The sequence below is a fragment of the Thalassophryne amazonica genome, chromosome 1 (genome assembly GCF_902500255.1).
Source record: "Thalassophryne amazonica chromosome 1, fThaAma1.1, whole genome shotgun sequence".
Taxonomy (NCBI): domain Eukaryota; kingdom Metazoa; phylum Chordata; class Actinopteri; order Batrachoidiformes; family Batrachoididae; genus Thalassophryne; species Thalassophryne amazonica.
The window spans coordinates 155,286,405-155,308,843 of NC_047103.1; the positions used below are offsets into that span (position 1 = coordinate 155,286,405).

At 43.4% G+C, this 22,439-nt stretch overlaps 1 protein-coding gene across 1 annotated transcript in view; it reads right to left on the reverse strand.

The window, feature by feature from the left end:
* The window catches only part of LOC117517263 (cilia- and flagella-associated protein 47-like), a 151,258-nt gene that overhangs the window by 36,794 nt on the left and 92,025 nt on the right, over window positions 1–22,439 (reverse strand). The window contains exons 55-64 of the mRNA XM_034178250.1: window positions 21,052–21,149; window positions 19,859–19,975; window positions 19,369–19,503; window positions 8,891–9,003; window positions 8,356–8,506; window positions 7,004–7,092; window positions 5,751–5,834; window positions 2,976–3,043; window positions 1,515–1,651; window positions 1,073–1,178 (exon numbers count right to left, since the gene is read on the reverse strand). Coding sequence (XP_034034141.1) covers window positions 1,073–1,178; window positions 1,515–1,651; window positions 2,976–3,043; window positions 5,751–5,834; window positions 7,004–7,092; window positions 8,356–8,506; window positions 8,891–9,003; window positions 19,369–19,503; window positions 19,859–19,975; window positions 21,052–21,149 — 1,098 coding nt within the window. The remainder of the gene's footprint in view (window positions 1–1,072; window positions 1,179–1,514; window positions 1,652–2,975; window positions 3,044–5,750; window positions 5,835–7,003; window positions 7,093–8,355; window positions 8,507–8,890; window positions 9,004–19,368; window positions 19,504–19,858; window positions 19,976–21,051; window positions 21,150–22,439) is intronic.

The following is a 22,439-nucleotide window of genomic DNA, read 5'->3' on the forward strand; positions in this document are numbered from 1 at the left end:
GTATGGACCCGAAGAACGCTCCTGGGTGAAGAGGAGCTTCATCCTGGACCCGGCCCTCCTGGCCGACTTCTACCGGCGGCACCCGGACAAGCCTGGTCGGGCGCCAGGAGGCGCCCGTTGGGGGGGGGGGTCCTGTTGTGTGGGCCGCTGAAGAGGAGGTATTGCTGGCCCACCACCACAAGATGGCGCCCTGCTTGAAGTGCGGGCTTCAAGCACGAGAGGGCGTCGGAGCAACCAGGAGTGACAGCTGTCACTCATCATCCGTACCAGCTGTCACTCATCCACTACTCATCACCACCACCATAAAGGCCGGACTGCAACTCCACCTCCCCGCCGAGAAATCAGCTACCATTCAGGTAATTGTCTCTGCTGACTCAAAACGTTGAGTAATAATCTGAACTTCTTTTGCAGCCGTTATCCTGTGGTGTTTTGCCTTATCTGTGGGATTGGCATTTGGTGTGATCAGCGACGGCTTCGCCTCACACCCCAAACCAAGATAAGTGGTTAGACAGGAGCTGCACGAGTGTGTGATTGGAGGTGGAGGTTCTCCCTCCTTTACTGAACACTGACTGTGGGATTACTGAGTGTGCGAACTCACACTCATCAGGACTGTCTCTGTTTTCTGCCAGCAGTACCGGGTCTGACTGCTGAAGACAGCGGCCACCTGGGGCGCAGGGCTTGGCGGCTCCGGTGTTCTTCAGCTCCGTTGGTGGTGGAAGCTGTGTGGGGATCCAGCTCTTCTCTCGCCAGGCGTCTTCTATCGTCGAGCCTGCCCACACGTCACCTGGTGTATGATTGACAGTCCACCATATTGTTATTGTCTGTACGTCGTTGTGCGATTCATAACATTAAATTGTTACTTTTGGCTTATCCATTGTCCGTTCATTACCGCCCCCTGTTGTGGGTCCGTGTCACGTCACTTTCACAACATTAGATCTTTGAGTTCATCTCATACAAAATGGGAGCAAAACCAAAAGTGTTGCGTTTACATTTTTGTTGAGTGTATTTTTATGGTAAACTAAAATGTCTTATGGGCTACAACTAAAATGGCTGGTTTTTGTTTTGTGCTTACTTGAAGTACTGGGGAGTGAGACTATGTTGGAACCAGGCCTGGCTGTGAGGGGGGAAGGGAGTGGTAGCTTTGCTGTCACAGTCACCAGGTACACCATATCGCCCACCTAAATAAACACAGACAAGTACGTAAAGTAAAAACACATTTTTTTTAAACACTTAAAAAACAAACAAACAAGCAAACAAAAAAACAACTCAGATTTGAAGACCAAAATACCAGTATTCAATTTACCAACAAGGATTTTGGTGCTGGCTTAAAAATTCACTTTCAATTGGATACCCAAATGCAGATCAAACACACAGCTTGGTAGTAACCATGTAGGTACAAAAATCTGATGAACCCATCACTGAATTAAATAATATTTCTAGTATTCTTCTTTTCAGTAAGCATTCCTAGCTGTCCCAACTTTGGGACTGACATACACAGAGGTACATGCACTAACCTGTGGACAGACGAGTAGTACTAAGCAGCACTTGTTGCCTGGACAGAATGGCAGGTAGTGGATGTTCAGAGTGTGAGCTTCTCCAGCATTCAGACAAACACTCTTCACTGTACTCAAGAAATCACTGGCTTCAACATCTGGACACAAAGATGTTCACGCAACACAGAAGACAATTGAGCAGACAGGCAAAAAACACTCAGGAAATTTTGCTCCACAGCAAGAATTCAGTTCTGGCCTTTCTGGATTTATAGAGCAGGAAAACTGGACAGACAGAGTATTTTTTTTTTTTTTTTAACTGGAGGTACAGTGCATCTGGAAAGTATTCAAACCACTTCACTTTTTCAACATTTTGTTATGTTACAGCTTTTTTCCAAAATGGATGAAATTCATTTTTTTCCTCAAAATTCTACACATAATACCCCAAAATAACAATGTAAAAACCTTTTTTTTTAAGATTTTGCAAATGTATTAAAAATCAAAAAAACTATGAAATTGCATATACGTAACTAGTCATAGCCTTTGACATGAAGCTCAAAAATTGAGCTCAGGTGCATTCTGTTTCCACTGATCATCCTTGAGATGTATCTACAGCTTAACTGGAGTCCACCTGGGGTAAATTCAGTTGATTGGACATGATTTGGAAAGGCACACACCTGTCTACATATAAGGTCCAACAGTTGACAGTGCATGTCAGAGCACAAACCAAGCATGAAGTCAAAGGAATTGTCTGTAGACCTCTGAGACAGGATTGTCTCCAGACACAAATCTGGGGAAGGGAACAGAAACAGTTCTGCTGCTTTGAAGGTCCCATTGAATACCGCATGAATGCCAGGTGTCATGACTGGAGGAAACCAGGCAGCTTCCCTACAGTGAAGCATGGTGGTGGCAGCATCATACTGTGGGGATGTTTTTCAGCGGCAAGAACTGGGAGACTAGTCAGGATTGAGGGAAAGATGAATGCAGCAATGTACAGAGACATGCTAGATGAAAACATGCTCCAGAGTGCTCTTGACCTGAGATTGGGGCGACAGTTCATCTTTCAGCAGAACAATAACCCTAAGCACAGAGCCAAGATATCAAAGGAGTGTCTTCAGGACAACTCTATGAATGTCCTTGAGTGGCCCAGCCAGAGCCCAGACCTGAATCTCTGGAGAGATCTGAAAATGACTGTGCATGATGCTCCCTATCCAACCTGATGTAGCTTAAGAGGTGATGCAAAGAGGAATGGGCAAAACTGTCCAAAGATACATGCCCCAAGCTTGTGGCATCATATTCTAGAAGACTTGAGGCTGTAATTGCTGCCAAAGGTGCATCAACAAAGTATTGAGCAAAGGGTGTGAATACTTTTGTACAAGTTATTTCTTAGTTTTTTACTTTTAATAAATCTGCAAACATTTCATTATGAATATTAAGAATATATTGTAGAGCTACACTTTAAGAGTATGCACTTATAGTACTTACTGAGATCTATGCACTTCCCATCCAACTCTTCACAGCTGTGCTCTGTGGTCATCTTCTCTGCAGAAGAACTAGAAACAGAAAAAAATGTCATAATTACACATGCTTAAATAATAGTCTACACACTCTGAAATGAACAAGCCACACACTAAATCATTCCTACTGTCAATTCCAGTGTTAACACCAAGATGAGCTGGAAAATTTGGGTCTGAAAACATCTTATAATCTTTTTATGCTTGGCACTGTTGCAGCATATGATAGAATTTTGGTGCCATTGCTTTTTGGACCTCCAAGTCAACATGTTGTGAGGTCACTCCTCCTGCATTTTGTGACTTGGTTTGAGAAGCTCTGCAGTAAGACAATGAAGGTTTTCAGTTTATGTTCTTCATTTATACTGTACAAATACAATATTCAGAATTAAGTTCTAATTTGTTGTTATTAGAAGACCTGACAAATGAAAAAGAAACATTAAAATTCTACATGCAGTAAATTTCTACGGTTATAATTTCATCACTGTAAATTAACATGGCTGTGGCAAAATTTCCTTTGCAGTTTACAGAGTGGAAGGTTCCTGTTTTAAGGCCACCTGGTCCTTATTCTGAATTCACTTATTTTATTTCTTAGTTGGTGTCAGGGCGTGGCACAAATCGAGTGGACACAAATGCGAACTCTCACAGCAAATGCAGTTATAATAAGGTTTAATGATAGTAACAGGCAGAGATTCGGTACACAGATGGTCCAGCAGTGAAGCAAAGGTACAGACAGACGTAAGGCTGAGGCTTGGTCGAATAAACAGGCTGAGGTCAAAATACACAGCGTGTTGGCAATCAGAGGCAGAGACAAAAAAACGTGGTCAAATACCGGCAGGCAGATCAACAAGCAAAACAAGGCAGGACGTGAGAGCTGGAAAGTGAAATACATTCGACAATCGAGCGAGGGACTGTGAGACTGTGAGGGCTTATATAACTGGTGATGTAATTAGCGCAACAAGACACAGGTATCGGTGAAGGTTCTGGAAGGGGGCGTGACCAGGGAGGACAAAGGCAAGTGCAAGAGAGTGAAGGCAGGAAGACAGAGTGAAGTGATGAAAGAGACAAAGACGTGAGCAAGTGCAAGAGTGGGAGTGAACGAAAATACAAAGCAGACAGAAAAAGTGTGAGACAAAGACACAATGGTTGGTGTAATGAGTGAACACAAAGAAATGAGGACGACGTGAGAACAGAGCTAAAACAGAATATGATACTAGGGGACCAGGACAGAGCAAGCATCATGGGAACTAAAAGCAAACCAAGATATAATAAGTACAAAAGAAAAACTACATAAGAACTGCAGATAAAACTGGTGACTACAGAATAGTGCAATAAATAAAAAGAACTAACTAATGAGTAATAAGTTGCAAACAGAACATAATCAGAAGAAACACTAGAAGATAAACAATAACCAAAACCTGTGACTAAAGCATAATACAAAAATGTGATAAGCAGAACTAAGCTAAGAATACAAGATGCTCAAAAGAAAACTGAAGCGGTGACCAAAGCATAATACAAGAAATGAAGTAAACAGAATCAAACTAAGACTGGAGGAACTAAGTGACCAAGAGTGAATAAATACAAGGTTAATTGACAAAAACAAAACCAATCATAACATGAAAACCTGACAAGAACAAGAAACAAGACCAGCTGAAGCATGACTATGATACATGGCATGATTAAAAAAAAAATACAAAAGGCTCAGAGTACAAACATGGAAAAAAAAAGACTTCAAAATAATAACAGCCGGGCCCAACAGGGCTGGATCATGACAGTTGGTGACTGATGCTGATAAGATTCTTATTGTTGGCAACTTTAATATTCATGTTAATAAGCCTTCAGATCCACTCAGTAATGTATTTATGGATGCTGCAGAAATGCTCAGATTTCTTCAACTAATCCAGGGATCAACTAATTGTATTGATAATAATCTGGAGTTGGTTCTGTGTTATGGTATTGCCATTTTGGACATTGACACACCCTTTCTTATGTTGCCAGTTTTTGGATCATTCATTCATTCATTAAGTCTGAAGTATCATCATCTTGTCCAGTGAGAACTGGATGCCTGTACACTGAAAAAGAGAATAGTTGAACCAACTTAAAAAAAGGTTGCAATTGGTAAAACCTGAATGAATCAAGTTTGTAAGTTAAATCAACTCTAGATCAACTCTAACTTACAAACCTAAGTTCAAACAACTTAATTCATTCAGGTTTTACCAATTGTAATGCTTTTTAAAGTTGGTTCTTTTGTCAGTGTTCATCATCATCGAAGCATCACATTAGTTTGTCACGCCTAACTGAAAGCAGACATTAGTTTGAATTTCTGACATGATCCTGTGTTTTTGGAGTTTCATTGTTTTTCTATAGTTGGTGGGGGCGAGGAGGGTGAGGCTGCTCTTGCCTGCTCATTAACTAATTTGTTTGATATTTGTCTCCTCATTGTGATGCACCTTCTTCCCCACTCTCAAATAAGTGTTTGTATATCTGAGACTCCGCCTGTGTTAAACTTTGAATTCTTGGATGTTTATCAGCAAACTTTTCTACTTGTGGATCCTTGTTCTCTTGCTTGTTTTTTCATCACAGTATGTTTACATTCAGCATAGCTAAATTAACCTTTTTGATCATTTTTCATAATGACAAACAGATTCATACTGATGAAAAGATTCTGCTCTGTATATAATGTAAACTTTTTTTTTGTACTGTGAATGTGTACTACTCACTCTTGTGCACAGTGCATAAGTTAGTCTACCTTATTTTGGAGAAAGCCTGTTGAATGAGACTTGCAGGTTTTTCAGGTTCCAGTGGATTGAATATTGATTCCAGCAGAATCACCCTAAGACACACAAACACCCAGAACAAGGTTTGAATGCAGTTACATCATTCAACAAAAAAGACATACATATGTAAATCCAACAAGACTCAAAATGAACTAAAGCCAAATTAGATTTCTTACAAATGTGCTTCTTCATGGGCAAAGCATCTGACAAGCCAAATGCTGAATTTGAGCATGCTCTACCCGCTTCACTTTGAGTGGATGAGAGCTAATTATTAAATAATTTACTATTTTTTGTCACAACAGCATCAAGAAGCAAAAATTAAAATAACTAAATAATCAATCAATCATTCAATTTTTTTTTATATAGCGCCAAATCACAACAAACAGTTGCCCCAAGGCGCTTTATATTGTAAGGCAAGGCCATACAATAATTATGTAAAACCCCAACGGTCAAAACGACCCCCTGTGAGCAAGCACTTGGCTACAGTGGAAAGGAAAAACTCCCTTTTAACAGGAAGAAACCTCCAGCAGAACCAGGCTCAGGGAGGGGCAGTCTTCTGCTGGGACTGGTTGGGGCTGAGGGAGAGAACCAGGAAAAAGACATGTTGTGGAGGGGAGCAGAGATCGATCACTAATGATTAAATGCAGAGTGGTGCATACAGAGCAAAAAGAGAAAGAAACAGTAAATCATGGGAACCCCCCAGCAGTCTACGTCTATAGCAGCATAACTAAGGGATGGTTCAGGGTCACCTGATCCAGCCCTAACTATAAGCTTTAGCAAAAAGGAAAGTTTTAAGCCTAATCTTAAATAATGAACAATTGTGTGTAGCATAGCATAATGGTAGCTTTCCTTTGATTTCATGTTTATTACGTAACATTTTTAATACTTACTAAAGTTTTTTTTTGTAGATTTAGACATGCCTGCCCACCCAATATGCCAGGCATCCCATTATAGCTATAGTTACTTACGATTTACATTTCTGGGCTTCCCAAGATCACCCCATGTTTAACATCACAATGCATTCAACTGTGGGGAATTTCACTTTGTAAAGTCAGACATGCCAACTTATGGAAAGTGGGCATAATGGGTTCAAACTGTCTGTCTGAGAGCACTTGTGCACCAGACAATTTGGCAGCAGGACAGCCCTAAACTCTTAAGTAAGTCAGGGTGAATGTGCTTCAAAGTCTGCGTCCCTAAGGATGGACAGTGGGACTGGACCACTTACCTGAAGCTAGCTTTCTTGTTGAAACGGTTCATTACTGGGAGCTGGATCAGTTTCAGCTGATAGCACGGACACTTGCACTCTACAGTTTTCTGAAGAGAGAATCATTACAAATTTATACCTTTAATCACGGCTCTGTCACAACCAGGCTGCGGGAAGACTGTTTGCTCCAAACGCTGTGATATGTGAGACACATCCTTCAAGTGAGTACTACTCACATCACACAGGTATCAAGCCAAGATAGCTCTAATACCTTTTTCAGAGACACAGGATTGACATATCTGCTGATATGCTCCTCTGTGTCTGCACTCATCTAGTTTATTTGATGATTGTTGTTGTGCACTCTTGGTTGCTTCCGTCTTGTTTGCGTACTTGCATCTCATTGTTAATTCATGTCCCTTCTCATGTTTTCTCTCATCACTCCCACCATTTCAGTCCTTCATTCTCAGTCAGTGTTTATGAGTTCAGCAACAGTATTTGTTTGTGATCACAGTCTGTATCCTGTTGTCCTGTGGAACAAGGAGGTCTGTGTGCTGTTGATTGAGGTGAAGCACAATGTGTAAACATGATTTATGAAATGTGAAGCCAAATGGGAGACGCCGTGTACAAAATGTGATCACTCACCTTTATACCTCTGGCACACTCAGCCCTTTTTCCGCAACAGTCACAAAATATAACGCAATGCTAAAATACCCTCGGCTGTATGAACATAAAAATAGGAAAAAGAATGTGACTGTTCAACTTCTTCAAATAGGTCAAGGTTAGCCATCATTGAACTTGTCCAAGGTCTATGTCCCAAGAATGCTCCATGTGAATTTGAAGACCCTGGCAGTAATAGGAATGCTGAGCACAGATGGACAGACAGATGAACAGACGGGCGGACCTCGCAATACCTGATGGCCATATTTTGGCCTTGGATAAAAACCGTGAGGATCAAGCTAGAATCTGCACAACTTAACAAGCCTCAGCAGTAGGTAGAAATTAACCAATGAGGTCCTGTTGTCATGAGCCGCATCCCATTCATGCAAAACTTAATACGAGACAGACCATGGTCTGACCCAGATTGTGAGGAGGTCTGTGAAGACAGATCACCTCAGCAGTGTTAATCCTTTCAAATAAGGCAGGTTTAAACCACATCACCATGTGTGGCTGCTATCAAACAATATGCTAGCTTTAATATCTTAATACCAGTAAGAAAAGTGCACTCCTAGTGTACGATAGCCAAACAGCCACCCACTAAATCAGGCAGCTGGATGTTTAGCTACAAAGTACAGATATATGACTTTGTTGGTAACCAACCAACCATTTTATCAACCAACAAAACAATTCACCTGTCACAGATCTAATGTACTCACTGTGGGTATGATGTCACTGATGTGGGTCTTCAGATTGAAGGTGAGAGTGGTCCCACACAGGCCAAAAACAGAGCTGGAGACAAGCAGAAGTACTGCTTCCATTGGCTGCAGGAAGGAGCAGCTATATTGGATGGTCAGTTCAATGCTTGCACTAGGGAGGGGGGAAACCATGCACAATTCGTAACATTACGTAACAGCAACGGTTGACTGATAAAAAGTGCATAGATCCTGTGATCACCCGTGTGATTAACTTTAATTAATTTTATTTATTTATTTTTTATTTTATTTTTATTTATTTAATTTTGGGGACAGATGGTCCTGTGATTAGGAAACAGTCAGTTAAAATGTGAGCCAGATCCAAATGTCCTTCAAAAGCAGCAGACAGCCAATTGGATGTGCCAGTTACATGCTTTGAGATTACTGGCCTTGGGTGAGGAAAAAAACAGCAATATACAGGCAGCTTTAAGGCCAATAAGGATCGGTGCTGAGAAACACAGGTGTAATCAGTGTGACTTCCAGAAGAATGTACACATACTTTGGGGGAATAGTAACAGCAGATCCATCAGGGAGGGAGAAGAGCTGGGCGTCCTCTCCTAAAATGAAGGCCTGATATTTTACAGCTTTAAGGGATGGGTTTTTCAGCCGCACCTGCCATGTGCACACACAAACACACAGAAATGTTGCTGTTCTAGAAAATACAACAGTGAACGGGAAAAATAATATCAGTTTCAATTTGCGTCAGGTTTCACCTCTTGCCCGTGTCTGTGTTTTATGTGTAAATCAGGGCTGGATCCAGAGTGAAAATCTGACATATGCATTTTTGCCCAGTGATAAAATAAAAATCGGACGGGTCTTGTTATTCAATAAACGTCATTCTTTTATTCGTGTGCAACATACACTGTCACACTTTTTAAAATATATTTATTATACTTCGTGGACCATAGTGAACACTTATTTGTATAAATATGATGTCCTAAAAAAACACTATAACAAAAATTGAATGTAAACAGGATCAAATTTATTGCCAAAATCTTTTAATTATACCTGAATCTATATGATTTTTTTCAGTTGATAAAATCAATAAAAATATGACTGCATATATTCTTAATAATAATATATTGAGATACAGACAGTTCACAGAAGACATTTTCCATTGATACCAATCAAAATTAGAAACAGTCCAGCAGGTAACAATATTCATCATGTCCATGACTAAATATACTAAAACAAATACATCACAATTGTACACATATCACAGTTGATCACAACTGTGATATGTGTACATTTGTGATGTATTTGTTTTAGTATATTTAGATTTTGTTGTGATTTGGCACTTTATAAGCCGATTAAATTGAAATTGAATTGAAATTGAACATTTTATTGAGTCTTAAAGTATACTCAACAAAAATATAAACGCAACACTTTTGGTTTTGCTCCCATTTTGTATGAGATGAACTCAAAGATCTAAAACTTTTTCCACATACACAATATCACCATTTCCCTCAAATATTGTTCACAAACCAGTCTAAATCTGTGATAGTGAGCACTTCTCCTTTGCTGAGATAATCCATCCCACCTCACAGGTGTGCCATATCAAGATGCTGATTAGACACCATGATTAGTGCACAGGTGTGCCTTAGACTGTCCACAATAAAAGGCCACTCTGAAAGGTGCAGTTTTGTTTTATTGGGGGGGGATACCAGTCAGTATCTGGTGTGACCACCATTTGCCTCATGCAGTGCAACACATCTCCTTCGCATCATCCGTGAAGAGAACACCTCTCCAACGTGCCAAACACCAGCGAATGTGAGCATTTGCCCACTCAAGTCGGTTACGACGATGAACTGGAGTCAGGTCGAGACCCCGATGAGGACGACGAGCATGCAGATGAGCTTCCCTGAGACGGTTTCTGACAGTTTGTGCAGAAATTCTTTGGTTATGCAAACCGATTGTTCCAGCAGCTGTCCGAGTGGCTGGTCTCAGACGATCTTGGAGGTGAACATGCTGGATGTGGAGGTCCTGGGCTGGTGTGGTTACACATGGTCTGCAGTTGTGAGGCTGGTTGGATGTACTGCCAAATTCTCTGAAACGCCTTTGGAGACGGCCTATGGTAGAGAAATGAACATTCAATACGCGAGCAACAGCTCTGGTTGACATTCCTGCTGTCAGCATGCCAATTGCACGCTCCCTCAAATCTTGCGACATCTGTGGCATTGTGCTGTGTGATAAAACTGCACCTTTCAGAGTGGCCTTTTATTGTGGGCAGTCTAAGGCACACCTGTGCACTAATCATGGTGTCTAATCAGCATCTTGATATGGCACAGCTGTGAGGTGGGATGGATTATCTCAGCAAATGAGAAGTGCTCACTATCACAGATTTAGACTGGTTTGTGAACAATATTTGAGGGAAATGGTGATATTGTGTATGTGGAAAAAGTTTTAGATCTTTGAGTTCATCTCATACAAAATGGGAGCAAAACCAAAAGTGTTGCATTTATATTTTTGTTGAGTGTAAATAAATATGAAAATGGTCACTGGATCCTTAAACTTTGGACATAATAAACTCTACATGGTGGATCCTTGATCTCTGGACATAAATAGGAATAAACAAAATCTATAGTTTTTGTCAAAAGCATTTCCTTTCAGACATTATTGGCATGAATAAAAGTCTCAAAAATTCTTGAAAGGGTAGTTGTAAAACAGCTAACTGATCATCTGCAGAGGAATGGTCTATCTGAAGAGTTTCAGTCAGGGTTTAGAATTCATCATAGTACAGAAACAGCATTAGCGAAGGTTACAAATGATCTTCTTATGGCCTCAGACAGTGGACTCATCTCTGTGCTTGTTCTGTTAGACCTCAGTGCTGCTTTTGATACTGTTGACCATAAAATTTTATTACAGAGATTAGAGCATGCTATAGGTATTAAAGGCACTGCGCTGCAGTGGTTTGAATCATATTTATCTAATAGATTACAATTTGTTCTTGTAAATGGGGAATCTTCTTCACAGACTAAGGTTAATTATGGAGTTCCACACGGTTCTGTGCTAGGACCAATTTTATTCACTTTATACATGCTTCCCTTAGGCAGTATTATTAGATGGCATTGCTTAAATTTTCATTGTTACGCAGATGATACCCAGCTTTATCTATGCATGAAGCCAGAGGACACACACCAATTAGCTAAACTGCAGGATTGTCTTACAGACATAAAGACATGGATGACCTCTAATTTCCTGCTTTTAAACTCAGATAAAACTGAAGTTATTGTACTTGGCCCCACAAATCTTAGAAACATGGTGTCTAACCAGATCCTTACTCTGGATGGCATTACCCTGACCTCTAGTAATACTGTGAGAAATCTTGGAGTCATTTTTGATCAGGATATGTCATTCAATGCGCATATTAAACAAATATGTAGGACTGCTTTTTTGCATTTGCGCAATATCTCTAAAATTAGAAAGGTCTTGAGAGTGATGCTGAAAAACTAATTCATGCATTTATTTCCTCTAGGCTGGACTATTGTAATTCATTATTATGAGGTTGTCCTAAAAGTTCCCTGAAAAGCCTTCAGTTAATTCAAAATGCTGCAGCTAGAGTACTGGCAGGGACTAGAAGGAGAGAGCATATTTCACCCATATTGGCTTGTCTTCATTGGCTTCCTGTTAATTCTAGAATAGAATTTAAAATTCTTCTTCTTACTTATAAGGTTTTGAATAATCAGGTCCCATCTTATCTTAGGGACCTCATTGTTGTGTGTTGGGGGGTGTGGCTGGATGTTTTGGTGTTCTTTTCTTTTCTTTGCTCTTCAGGTGGCATGGAAACTGATTTGTCTGTGGAGAAGGTGCTGGCTGAAGAGTCCTCACCCTCATCAACATCATGTGTAGCACCTGTGACTGGTGCTCACATGCAACCTTAAAGACTTTCAGCTGAAGCAGATAATTGGATGGCGTTCTGCATTTAAGGCATGTGTGATTCAAGCAGAACTGCCGGGAACTCGACCTTGTGATGTTCGTTTGTGAGACGCTGAGGACCGCGCCTGGGTTTGACACACCGAGCCCGTGAAGCAAGGAAGGGTGAGGACACATGCTGTCAGCACACATCAAAGGTGATTAAGTGTTTGACTAATTGTCGATAGTAACTTGGTGTTTTTCTTACACAGTATACTTGAATTGTGATGAGAATTGTGCAGCTTGCTTCTCACTGCTGTGGCGTGCGGATAAGTGATCCTCCACCTGTTGTGAGAAGCTGCTCATTTGCATAAAGTTAAAAAAGATACAGACCTGAATGTGTTGCTGATAGCGTGTGTCTTTTGAAAGATATTGTTGTAACTGCTGACTTACCTCACCTCTTCTTTGCTTCACAGAGAGTCAGTTTGTCGTGTCCACCTGGGGGGTGTTTGGCGGTGGTAGTGGGTCCAGGAGCGCCGGGCTTTGATCCTTGCGGGCGCTGGAGAGCGTGCCAACAGTCACTCCACCAGAAGGACGCTATTTTGTTTTTACACTTTTTATGCACAGCGGGTTAAATAAATATATTGTTTTTGGAACCGCTTTTCTGGTTATTTGTAGCGCTGGGTTCCGTCTGACGCAGGTCCACTCCTCAACCCGCGTCGACACATAACAGTAGTTCCCGGCCATTCCATAATGGACCCAGCGGCAGAGGCGGTTCCTTTTGCCGAAAAAGTTCAAGAACACTTGGAGAAAATATGGGAGCAATTACAGCATCTCGCAAACCAAATTAAACAAACAGACGCCCGTGTTACGGAGCTTGCAGCGCAAGCCGTTCCGCTTCCTGCTGCTCCAGCTGCGGCACCATCGATACTAGTGCAGATAACTCCGTCACCCAGAGATTCGGCGTCCGAACCGATTGTTTGTCGTCCGGAGCCTTGTGCGGTGATGCAATGTTCTCTGGTTTCTGCTCAGTCAGGTTGGAGCGCCGCAGCTTTACGAGGAATGTTTGTAGATGGGTTAAATGAGTCATTAAAAGACGAGCCGGCAGTCCGTGACGAGCCAAACGATTTAGATGAGCTAATATCGTTGGTGATTCGTCTAGATGATCGGATGAAGGAGCGTGGACGCGAGAGAGGACGCCCATCAGAGCGGGTTTTTTCGTCTCGGGGCTTTCCCCGACACAGATCTGGGCCGCCTCTTCTTCGCCCCACTGAGGCTCCTCCGACGGGACCTCTGGCTCCTCCTGTTGACGAGCCCATGCAGCTCGGTCGAGCAGAGATTACTGTATTGCCCCGACATATAAACGTCAAGAAAAATAATGGTGACGTATCTCCAGGTGTTCTGGGACAGGCAATAACACACATAAAAAAAAATAAAAAATAAAAAAAAAATCTAGCACGAATAAATGTCTTGTTTTCTTTAAATAGGGGTTATAATTGTATGGGGAGTCAGAGGCGTATCTGGTGGAGTGACTGTTAGGCGGTTAGAAGTCCGCCTGGGCTCACGTCATTGTTAAATTTTATGTGTTTTTAGGTATTTTCTGTTTGGGTTGTTGGGTCGTTTTATTTTGTTGTTTTTTATTTCTCTACATCCCTAACCCCAACCTCACTTGCCCCAAGACCGTTTGTCTTGTGGGTTGTGGGGTGGTGCAGGTTGGTCACGCTGAGCATTCTCAGAAGACCTCTGCACCTGGGGGGGGGGGTGTTAGAGGCGTTTTTCTTGGTTTGGTTAGGGCCCAGTTCCACTCCAGCCTCGGTGAGCCTTTGTACCGTTCGTCATTGGTGTTGCCGGGGTGTGGTGCAGCGGAGACTTACCTCAGTCGGAGGGGTGGGCCGATCTGTTGCCGTTCGCCATTTCGGTAGTTCCACCCCTCCGAGAGGCTGGGTATGGTCGAGTTGGGCACCGGACGTATTTCCGGTTCTCCGCTGCGCCTTGGGGTTGGAGCTGGGTTAGTTTTTTCCTGTTCCCTTCTCCGGCTTAATGTTTTGAGCCGTTCGCCAAAGTTGAGCCGCCGAGGGGCTCTGGGAGGGACCCGGGGTCTTTCGGGGTGCCGGGGAGGGTAACAGGGTTTACGGTCGTTTTATATCCCCCTGGGGTTGTTTTTGGTAGTCCTCCGGGGGTTGATTTTTGATTTTGTTCTGTTTCCTTCCGGGTTCCACCTCCAGGGTTGATGGGACGGTCCTCTGGGGGGGAATTGGCTTGGGCCAACTAGCCAAGTGTGACCGGGTCTGGGGTCCGGGGTTGTGGGGAGGGTACCTCCTGGGGTTGATGGTACGGTCCCCTGGGGGGCGCCGTTTTGCTCCATGTACACCTGGGGACCTTTGTGGGATTATGGTTCTGGCTGTTCCTCCTGGAACTGGCGATGAAGGCCTTCTGGGGGGGGGTTGGGCTCTGCAGGTCATTCTGGGGGGGTTGTTTGTTGTTTTTCTTTTATGCATTTACGTTTGTATTGTGTTTGTGGGGCTGTGTTGGGTTTTTTGCGTTTGGGAGTTTTTCTTTTCTTCCCGGGGTTTGATGGGACGGTCCCCTGGGGAGGTTTTGGGTGGGTTTTATGTTTTTTTTTCTGTGTTGAATTGTACTGGGGAATGTTTTGGGGCTTTTGTTGATTCCAGCCGGCCTTCCAGCTGCGGTGCCTGTCCTGCTGTCTGTGGTGGACCTTAGGAGCGTGGTGCTGTCTGCTTCCTGGCGTGGACCCCGGAGGGAGGTGCTGTTCTCGGGCCTGGTCTGTTCGGTCGCTGGGAGGCTTCCCGTTGATGGGGGGGTACTGTTGTGTGTTGGGGGGTGTGGCTGGATGTTTTGGTGTTCTTTGCTCTTCAGGTGGCATGGAAACTGATTTGTCTGTGGAGAAGGTGCTGGCTGAAGAGTCCTCACCCTCATCAACATCATGTGTAGCACCTGTGACTGGTGCTCACATGCAACCTTAAAGACTTTCAGCTGAAGCAGATAATTGGATGGCGTTCTGCATTTAAGGCATGTGTGATTCAAGCAGAACTGCCGGGAACTCGACCTTGTGATGTTCGTTTGTGAGACGCTGAGGACCGCACCTGGGTTTGACACACCGAGCCCGTGAAGCAAGGAAGGGTGAGGACACATGCTGTCAGCACACATCAAAGGTGATTAAGTGTTTGACTAATTGTCGATAGTAACTTGGTGTTTTGTTACACAGTATACTTGAATTGTGATGAGAATTGTGCAGCTTGCTTCTCACTGCTGTGGCGTGCGGATAAGTGATCCTCCACCTGTTGTGAGAAGCTGCTCATTTGCATAAAGTTAAAAAAGATACAGACCTGAATGTGTTGCTGATAGCGTGTGTCTTTTGAAAGATATTGTTGTAACTGCTGACTTACCTCACCTCTTCTTTGCTTCACAGAGAGTCAGTTTGTCGTGTCCACCTGGGGGGTGTTTGGCAGTGGTAGTGGGTCCAGGAGCGCCAGGCTTTGATCCTTGCGGGCGCTGGAGAGTGTGCCAACAGTCACTCCACCAGAAGGACGCTATTTTTGTTTTTACACTTTTTATGCACAGCGGGTTAAATAAATATATTGTTTTTGGAACCGCTTTTCTGGTTATTTGTAGCGCTGGGTTCCGTCTGACACAGGTCCGCTCCTCAACCCGCGTCGACACATAACAGTAGTTCCCGGCCATTCCATAATGGACCCAGCGGCAGAGGCGGTTCCTTTTGCCGAAAAAGTTCAAGAACACTTGGAGAAAATATGGGAGCACTGCTGTGGCGTGCGGATAAGTGATCCTCCACCTGTTGTGAGAAGCTGCTCATTTGCATAAAGTTAAAATACAGCACGTTTCATTTTGGGAGGAAAAACGTTTTAGTCGATTGTAGTTTCCTGTCTGTATTACAACATTTGGAAAGAGGTGTCATTTTATTTAAAGTGGCAATTCATTTTGAAGTTACCAAGTCCAACCGGACACTGTCTCGGTAGGGCCGCGCAGCGTTTCGAGCTGTGTGAACGGAACGGAGGACGATTCTCGTTTGTTGACTGCAACAAGACAAGAGTCCCAGTTAGTGACTTTAATACACACAAAAGTGACTCATGATATTTTAATGGCTTTGAGAGGGGTTAAGAAGCGGACTTACCGCTTCTGAAGAGCAGCGAATCAAAGAGTCACGAGCCATTGAAACGAAGCACTGCCTCAAAGAGCCACAAGCCACTGAATCGAAGAATTGCTTCAATGGTTCACGGATTCAAAGTGGAGTCACGCTGCAGAAATGTTAGACCCACTGCAGACCAAACCCTGAATATCCGACTTTATTTGTACGTCCGTATGACTCTGAAACTCGGAAAAATCCGTATAACTATAGGTTGACATGAAAACCAAAGCTGTGTTCACCGTGGGGACACGTTCGGCACTATTCGGGATTATTCAAGATTTTTTTTTTTTACCGATGACGAACAATACGTAAAAAATTTGGACCGATGTAACTGCATCAGTCCAAACCGGTCTGGATACGGGCTTGTAAATGGCATGTTAGTTTTCTCCTTGTGTCACACAACCATCTGGTCTCCCTTTGTTTCAGTGTTGTGGTTTCTCTTATGTGGCCATGCACCTGTGTCTTGCTTGTTAATTCACATACTTGTCTTGTTTTTTCTGTTATCAGCCACAATTAACTAGCTCCTGGTTCTTCAGCATGTTTGTGTTGTGTGGGCCGCTGAAGAGGAGGTACTGCTGGCCCACCACCACCAGATGGCGCCCTGCTTGGAGTGCGGGCTCCAAGCACGAGAGGGCGTTGGAGCCGCTGGAGGTGACAGCTGTCACCTATCAACACCAGCTGTCACCCATTACCACCACTACAAAGACCGGACTGCAACTCCACCTCCTCGCCGAGAAATCTTCTACCATACAGGTAACCTTCTCTGCTGTAATTATTGTTGTCCAAAACATTGTTCTGTGTACAGCCGTGTTCCTGCGGGCTCTGTCGGAGGCTGGATTGGCGGACAGTGAGAGGACGACGTTCTTCGCCTCTCACTCCATCCAGGAAAGAGACCAACAGGAGCTGCACACAGAACAATGTTTTGGACAACAATAATTGTAGCAGAGAAGGTTACCTGTATGGTAGAAGATTTCTCGGCAAGGAGGTGGAGTTGCAGTCGGTCTTTGTAGTGGTGGTAATGGGTGACAGCTGGTGTTGATAAGTGACAGCTGTCACCTCCAGCGGCTCCGACGCCCTCTCGTGCTTGGAGCCCGCACTCCAAGCAGGGCGCCATCTGGTGGTGGTGGGCCAGCAGTACCTCCTCTTCAGCGGCCCACACAACAGGATATTTGTATCTGTCTGTATTTACGTTGTGCACCTTCACAACATTAAATTGTTACTTTTTGGCTATTCCATTGTCCCTTCATTAACGCCCCCTGTTGTGGGTCCGTGTCACGACACTTCCCCAACAGTTTGCCCCCACTGCAGTGGCTTAACTTGACAATGTGTCATTAACTCAATGTACAGTCGACTGTAATCCTGTTAGTGTTCAGTAGTGTTCAGAATAATAGTAGTGCTATGTGACTTAAAAGATTAATCCAGGTTTTGAGTATATTTCTTATTGTTACATCGGAAACAAGGTACCAGTAGATCCAGTAGATTCTCACAAATCCAACAAGACCAAGCATTAATGATATGGACACTTAAGGCTATGAAACTGGGCTATTAGTAAAAAAAAAAGTAGAAAAGGGGGTGTTCACAATAATAGTAGCATCTGCTGTTGATGCTACAAACTCAAAACTATTATGTTCAAACTGCTTTTTTAGCAATCCTGTGAATCACTAAACTAGTATTTAGTTGTATAACCACAGTTTTTCATGATTTCTTCACATCTGCGAGGCATTAATTTTGTTGGTTTGGAACCAAGATTTTGCTGGTTTACTAGTGTGCTTGGGGTCATTGTCTTGTTGAAACACCCATTTCAAGGGCATGTCCTCTTCAGCATAAGGCAACATGACCTCTTCAAGTATTCTGACATATCCAAACTGATCCATGATACCTGGTATGCGATACATAGGCCCAACACCATAGTACGAGAAACATGCCCATATCATGATGCTTGCACCACCATGCTTCACTGTCTTCACTGTGAACTGTGGCTTGAATTCAGAGTTTGGGGGTCGTCTCACAAACTGTCTGCGGCCCCTTGGACCCAAAAGAACAATTTTACTCTCATCAGTCCACAAAATATTCCTCCATTCTCTTTAGGCCAGTTGATGTGTTCTTTGGCAAATTGTACCTCTTCTGCACATGTCTTTTATTAACAGAGGGACTTTGTGGGGGATTCTTGCAAATAAATTAGCTTCATACAGGTGTCTTCTAACTGTCACAGCACTTACAGGTAACTCCAGACTGTCTTTGATCATCCTGGAGCTGATCAATGGGTGAGCCTTTGTCATTCTGGTTATTCTTCTATCCATTTTGATGGTTGTTTTCTGTTTTCTTCCACACGTCTCTGGTTTTTTGTCCATTTTAAAGCATTGGAGATCATTGTAGATGAACAGCCTCTAATTTTTTGCACCTGCGTATAAGTTTTCCCCTCTCCAATCAACTTTTTAATCAAACTACGCTGTTCTTCTGAACAATGTCTTGAACGTCCCATTTTCCTCAGGCTTTCAAAGAGAAAAGCATGTTCAACAGGTGCTGGCTTCATCCTTAAATAGGGGACACCTGATTCACACCTGTTTGTTCCACAAAATTGATGAACTCATTGACTGAATGCCACACTACTATTATTGTGAACACCCCCTTTTCTACTTTTTTTTTAACTAATAGCCCAGTTTCATAGCCTTAAGAGTGTGCATATCATGAATGCTTGGTCTTGTTGGATTTGTGAGAATCTACTGAATCTACTGGTACCTTGTTTCCCATGTAACAATAAGAAATATACTCAAAACCTGGATTAATCTTTTTAGTCACATAGCACTACTATTATTCTGAACACTACTGTATATCTGTGTGTGCGTGCCTCATATCCTATTAATGTGCTTTCACTGCATGATCCTGCTAAAGTTTGTATTATTTTTGATACAGTGTGAGCCAGAATTCATCACTTTGATTTATGATGCTGTGCATGTTACCTTCTTGATAAAGGTGCTGTGCAAGCCTCCTGACAAAGTGATGGTGCGCACTGGCAGGTACTGAGGCAACCTCCCGTACAGGTGGACACAAAGCATTAACATCTGTACTGGGTTAGGATTTGACAAGTCTGTGGGCTGAGCAAAGAACATGCACAGATTCCAGGGTTATCAAAGACAACAATGGTCTAGAAATGCTTCGCTGTGATATTACACATTTAAGGACAGTTGAACTGGTCTTATTGATCAGATTGAAAAAATAAAATAAGAGCACTAAAGCAATATTACTGAAATGAGAATTGACTGCTCATTTCTGTCAAGTTCCAGTGACAATGGATTATTTCCACCTGTGATGGCTTATGGACTTCTATATAAACAATACAGGATTTGGAAATTGCATCTGTTTGTCAGTCTGTGCTGAGGGAAAGCTCAGTTACAGGGTTTTTGTTGTGTCTTGTCACTGTATAGGAGGTTATCACGAGCATTTATTTACCTGTATGTCTATGTTGAGACAGAGTGTGGTTAAAGCTTGGACTATTATGATGTTGTTGTGTAAGATCTGATCCAGGCTGGTAGCTGTGGTGTACATTCTCTGGAAATGGCTGCGGATCTAATGACAAGCACACAAGGTTAGAGGGACAGAAGGACGAGATTACAGTTATTCATAACAGCCTGTTTTAGCTGTGTTTCCCCTTATTTTTTAGACTAACCTGTTGGCATATTAGAAAGCGATTTGTCACACTTCAATTCAAAAATGTTCTCCAAGTCATATAAAAATACAATCAGTCATATGACAAGGCAAATACATACCTACACAATTTGTTTTGACATTCTAGTAGGTAAAAAACATCCACTAGTTAGTTGCACAACTAAAATATAAAGCTAATTTTTCTCAATATAAATTCTCATTTTTCTCAATTCTTTTGGTACTAAATGGTGCTTTACCCTCTTTACCACTTACTTGATTGACTGTTTATTGTCATGGAAACATCACATAGACTTTGTTTGTAAAAAGACCAAACAAAGAATCTATTTCCTTCATCGCCTGCGGTCTTTTGGGGACTCTCATCAGGTGCTGTTGCTGTTTTTCACTTCCATCATCCTCAGTGTTCTGCAGTATTGTAATGCTGTGTGGTTCAGCTGTCTGTCCGTCACTGCTAAATCTGGGCTTTGACAACTGCTTAAAATCTGCTCTAAGATAGTGGGACAGTCTCTGGATGGTCAGTATGAAGCCGCATATCACAACAACATGATGCGGTTAGCAAAGAACATCGCCTCTGACCCCAGCCATGTCCTAAATTCTGAATATGTGCTCTTACCATCAGGGCGACACTACTGTGTGCTGCGCTATAATAAAGTCAGGCTTAAGAACTCATTTATACATCAGTCTATCTTGAAACTAAATGAGGAGCTTAGTTCATAGAGTCAGATTGTGAAGGCAAATGGATGATTGTTTATTGTTGTTTTCTTTGTGTGATGTAATTGTTTTAATGTATGATGTCTATTGTCCTTGTGTTATACAGAGCTGCTGAACATGCGAAACAAATTTCAGATCCATGATCTGACAAAGTTCATATCTATCTATATCTATCTATCTATCTTACAGTCCTTAATTAGCATCTTCACATCCATCACTGTTTTACACAGAGTTGAAAAGGATGAGCTGACAAACAAGTGCACACTGACCAGGTAAGGGCAGTAGGCAGAAAGCACAGCACCCATCACCAGCCCATCTGCCAAGTCCAGGTCAAAATTTATAACCCAGCGTGCTGGTGGAACAGCATCTGTAAAAGAGACAGAGCTATGAAGAAATAAACTGAGACATACCTGAATTCAAACGACAGGAATGCAACTTAAAATTCAGCACTGCAGAGGTAGTTTTAAAGATGGCAGAGCAAGATTCAGCAAGAACAGTTCACAACCAGCTCAGATGAGCAGATTTAATATTGATGCTAACCCTAACCCTAACTCCCACCTCCGGGAGAGCTTGTCCCAGATCCCGGGGGAGGTTAGAGACATGGAGTCCGAGTGGACCATGTTCTCCACCTCCGTTGTTGATGCAGCCGCTCGTAGCTGTGGTCGCAAGGTCTCTGGTGCCTGTCGCGGCACAAATCCCCGATGGTGGACACCGGAAGTAAGGGATGCCGTCAAGCTGAAGAAGGAGTCCTACTTATCTTTGTTGGTAGGTGGGACCCCAGAGGCAGCTGACAGGTACCGGCAGGCCAAGTGTGCCGCAGTCCGTGCGGTCGCACAGGCAAAAACTCGGGTCTGGGAGGAGTGAGGGGAGGCTATGGAGGAGGACTATCGGTCGGCCTTGAAGAGATTCTGGTAAACCGTCCGACGCCTCAGGAGGCAGAAGCAGCTCTCCACCGGCACTGTTTACGGTGCGGGTGGGGAGCTGTTGACCTTGACTGGGGATGTTGTTGGGCAGTGGAAGGAGTACTTCGAGGATCTCCTCAATCCCATCGGCACGTCTTCCGAAGAGGAAGCAGAGACTGGGGACCCAGAGGCGGACTCATCCATTACCCAGGCAGAAGTCACCGAGGTGGTTAGAAAGCTCCTCGGTGGCAAGGCTCCTGGGGTGGATGAAATCCGTCCTGAGTACCTTATGTATCTGGATGTTGTGGGACTGTCTTGGCTGACACGCCTCTGCAACATCGCGTGGCGATTGGGGACAGTGCCTCTGGACTGGCAGACCGGGGTGGTGGTCCCTCTGTTTAAGAAGGGGGACCGGAGGGTGTGTTCCAACTATAGGGGGATCACACTCCTCAGCCTCCCCGGTAAGGTCTATTCCAGAGTACTGGAGAGGAGAATTCAACCGATGGTCGAACCTCGGATTCAGGAGGAGCAGTGTGGTTTTCGTCCTGGTCGCAGCACACTGGACCAGCTCTACACGCTCCATCGGGTGCTCGAGGGTTCATGGGAGTTCGTCCAACCAGTCCACATGTGTTTTGTGGATCTGGAGAAGGCGTTCGACCATGTCCCTCGGGGCACCCTGTGGGGAGTGCTCCGGGAGTACGGGGTCCGGGGTCCTTTGCTAAGGGCTATCTGGTCTCTGTACGACTGCAGCAGGA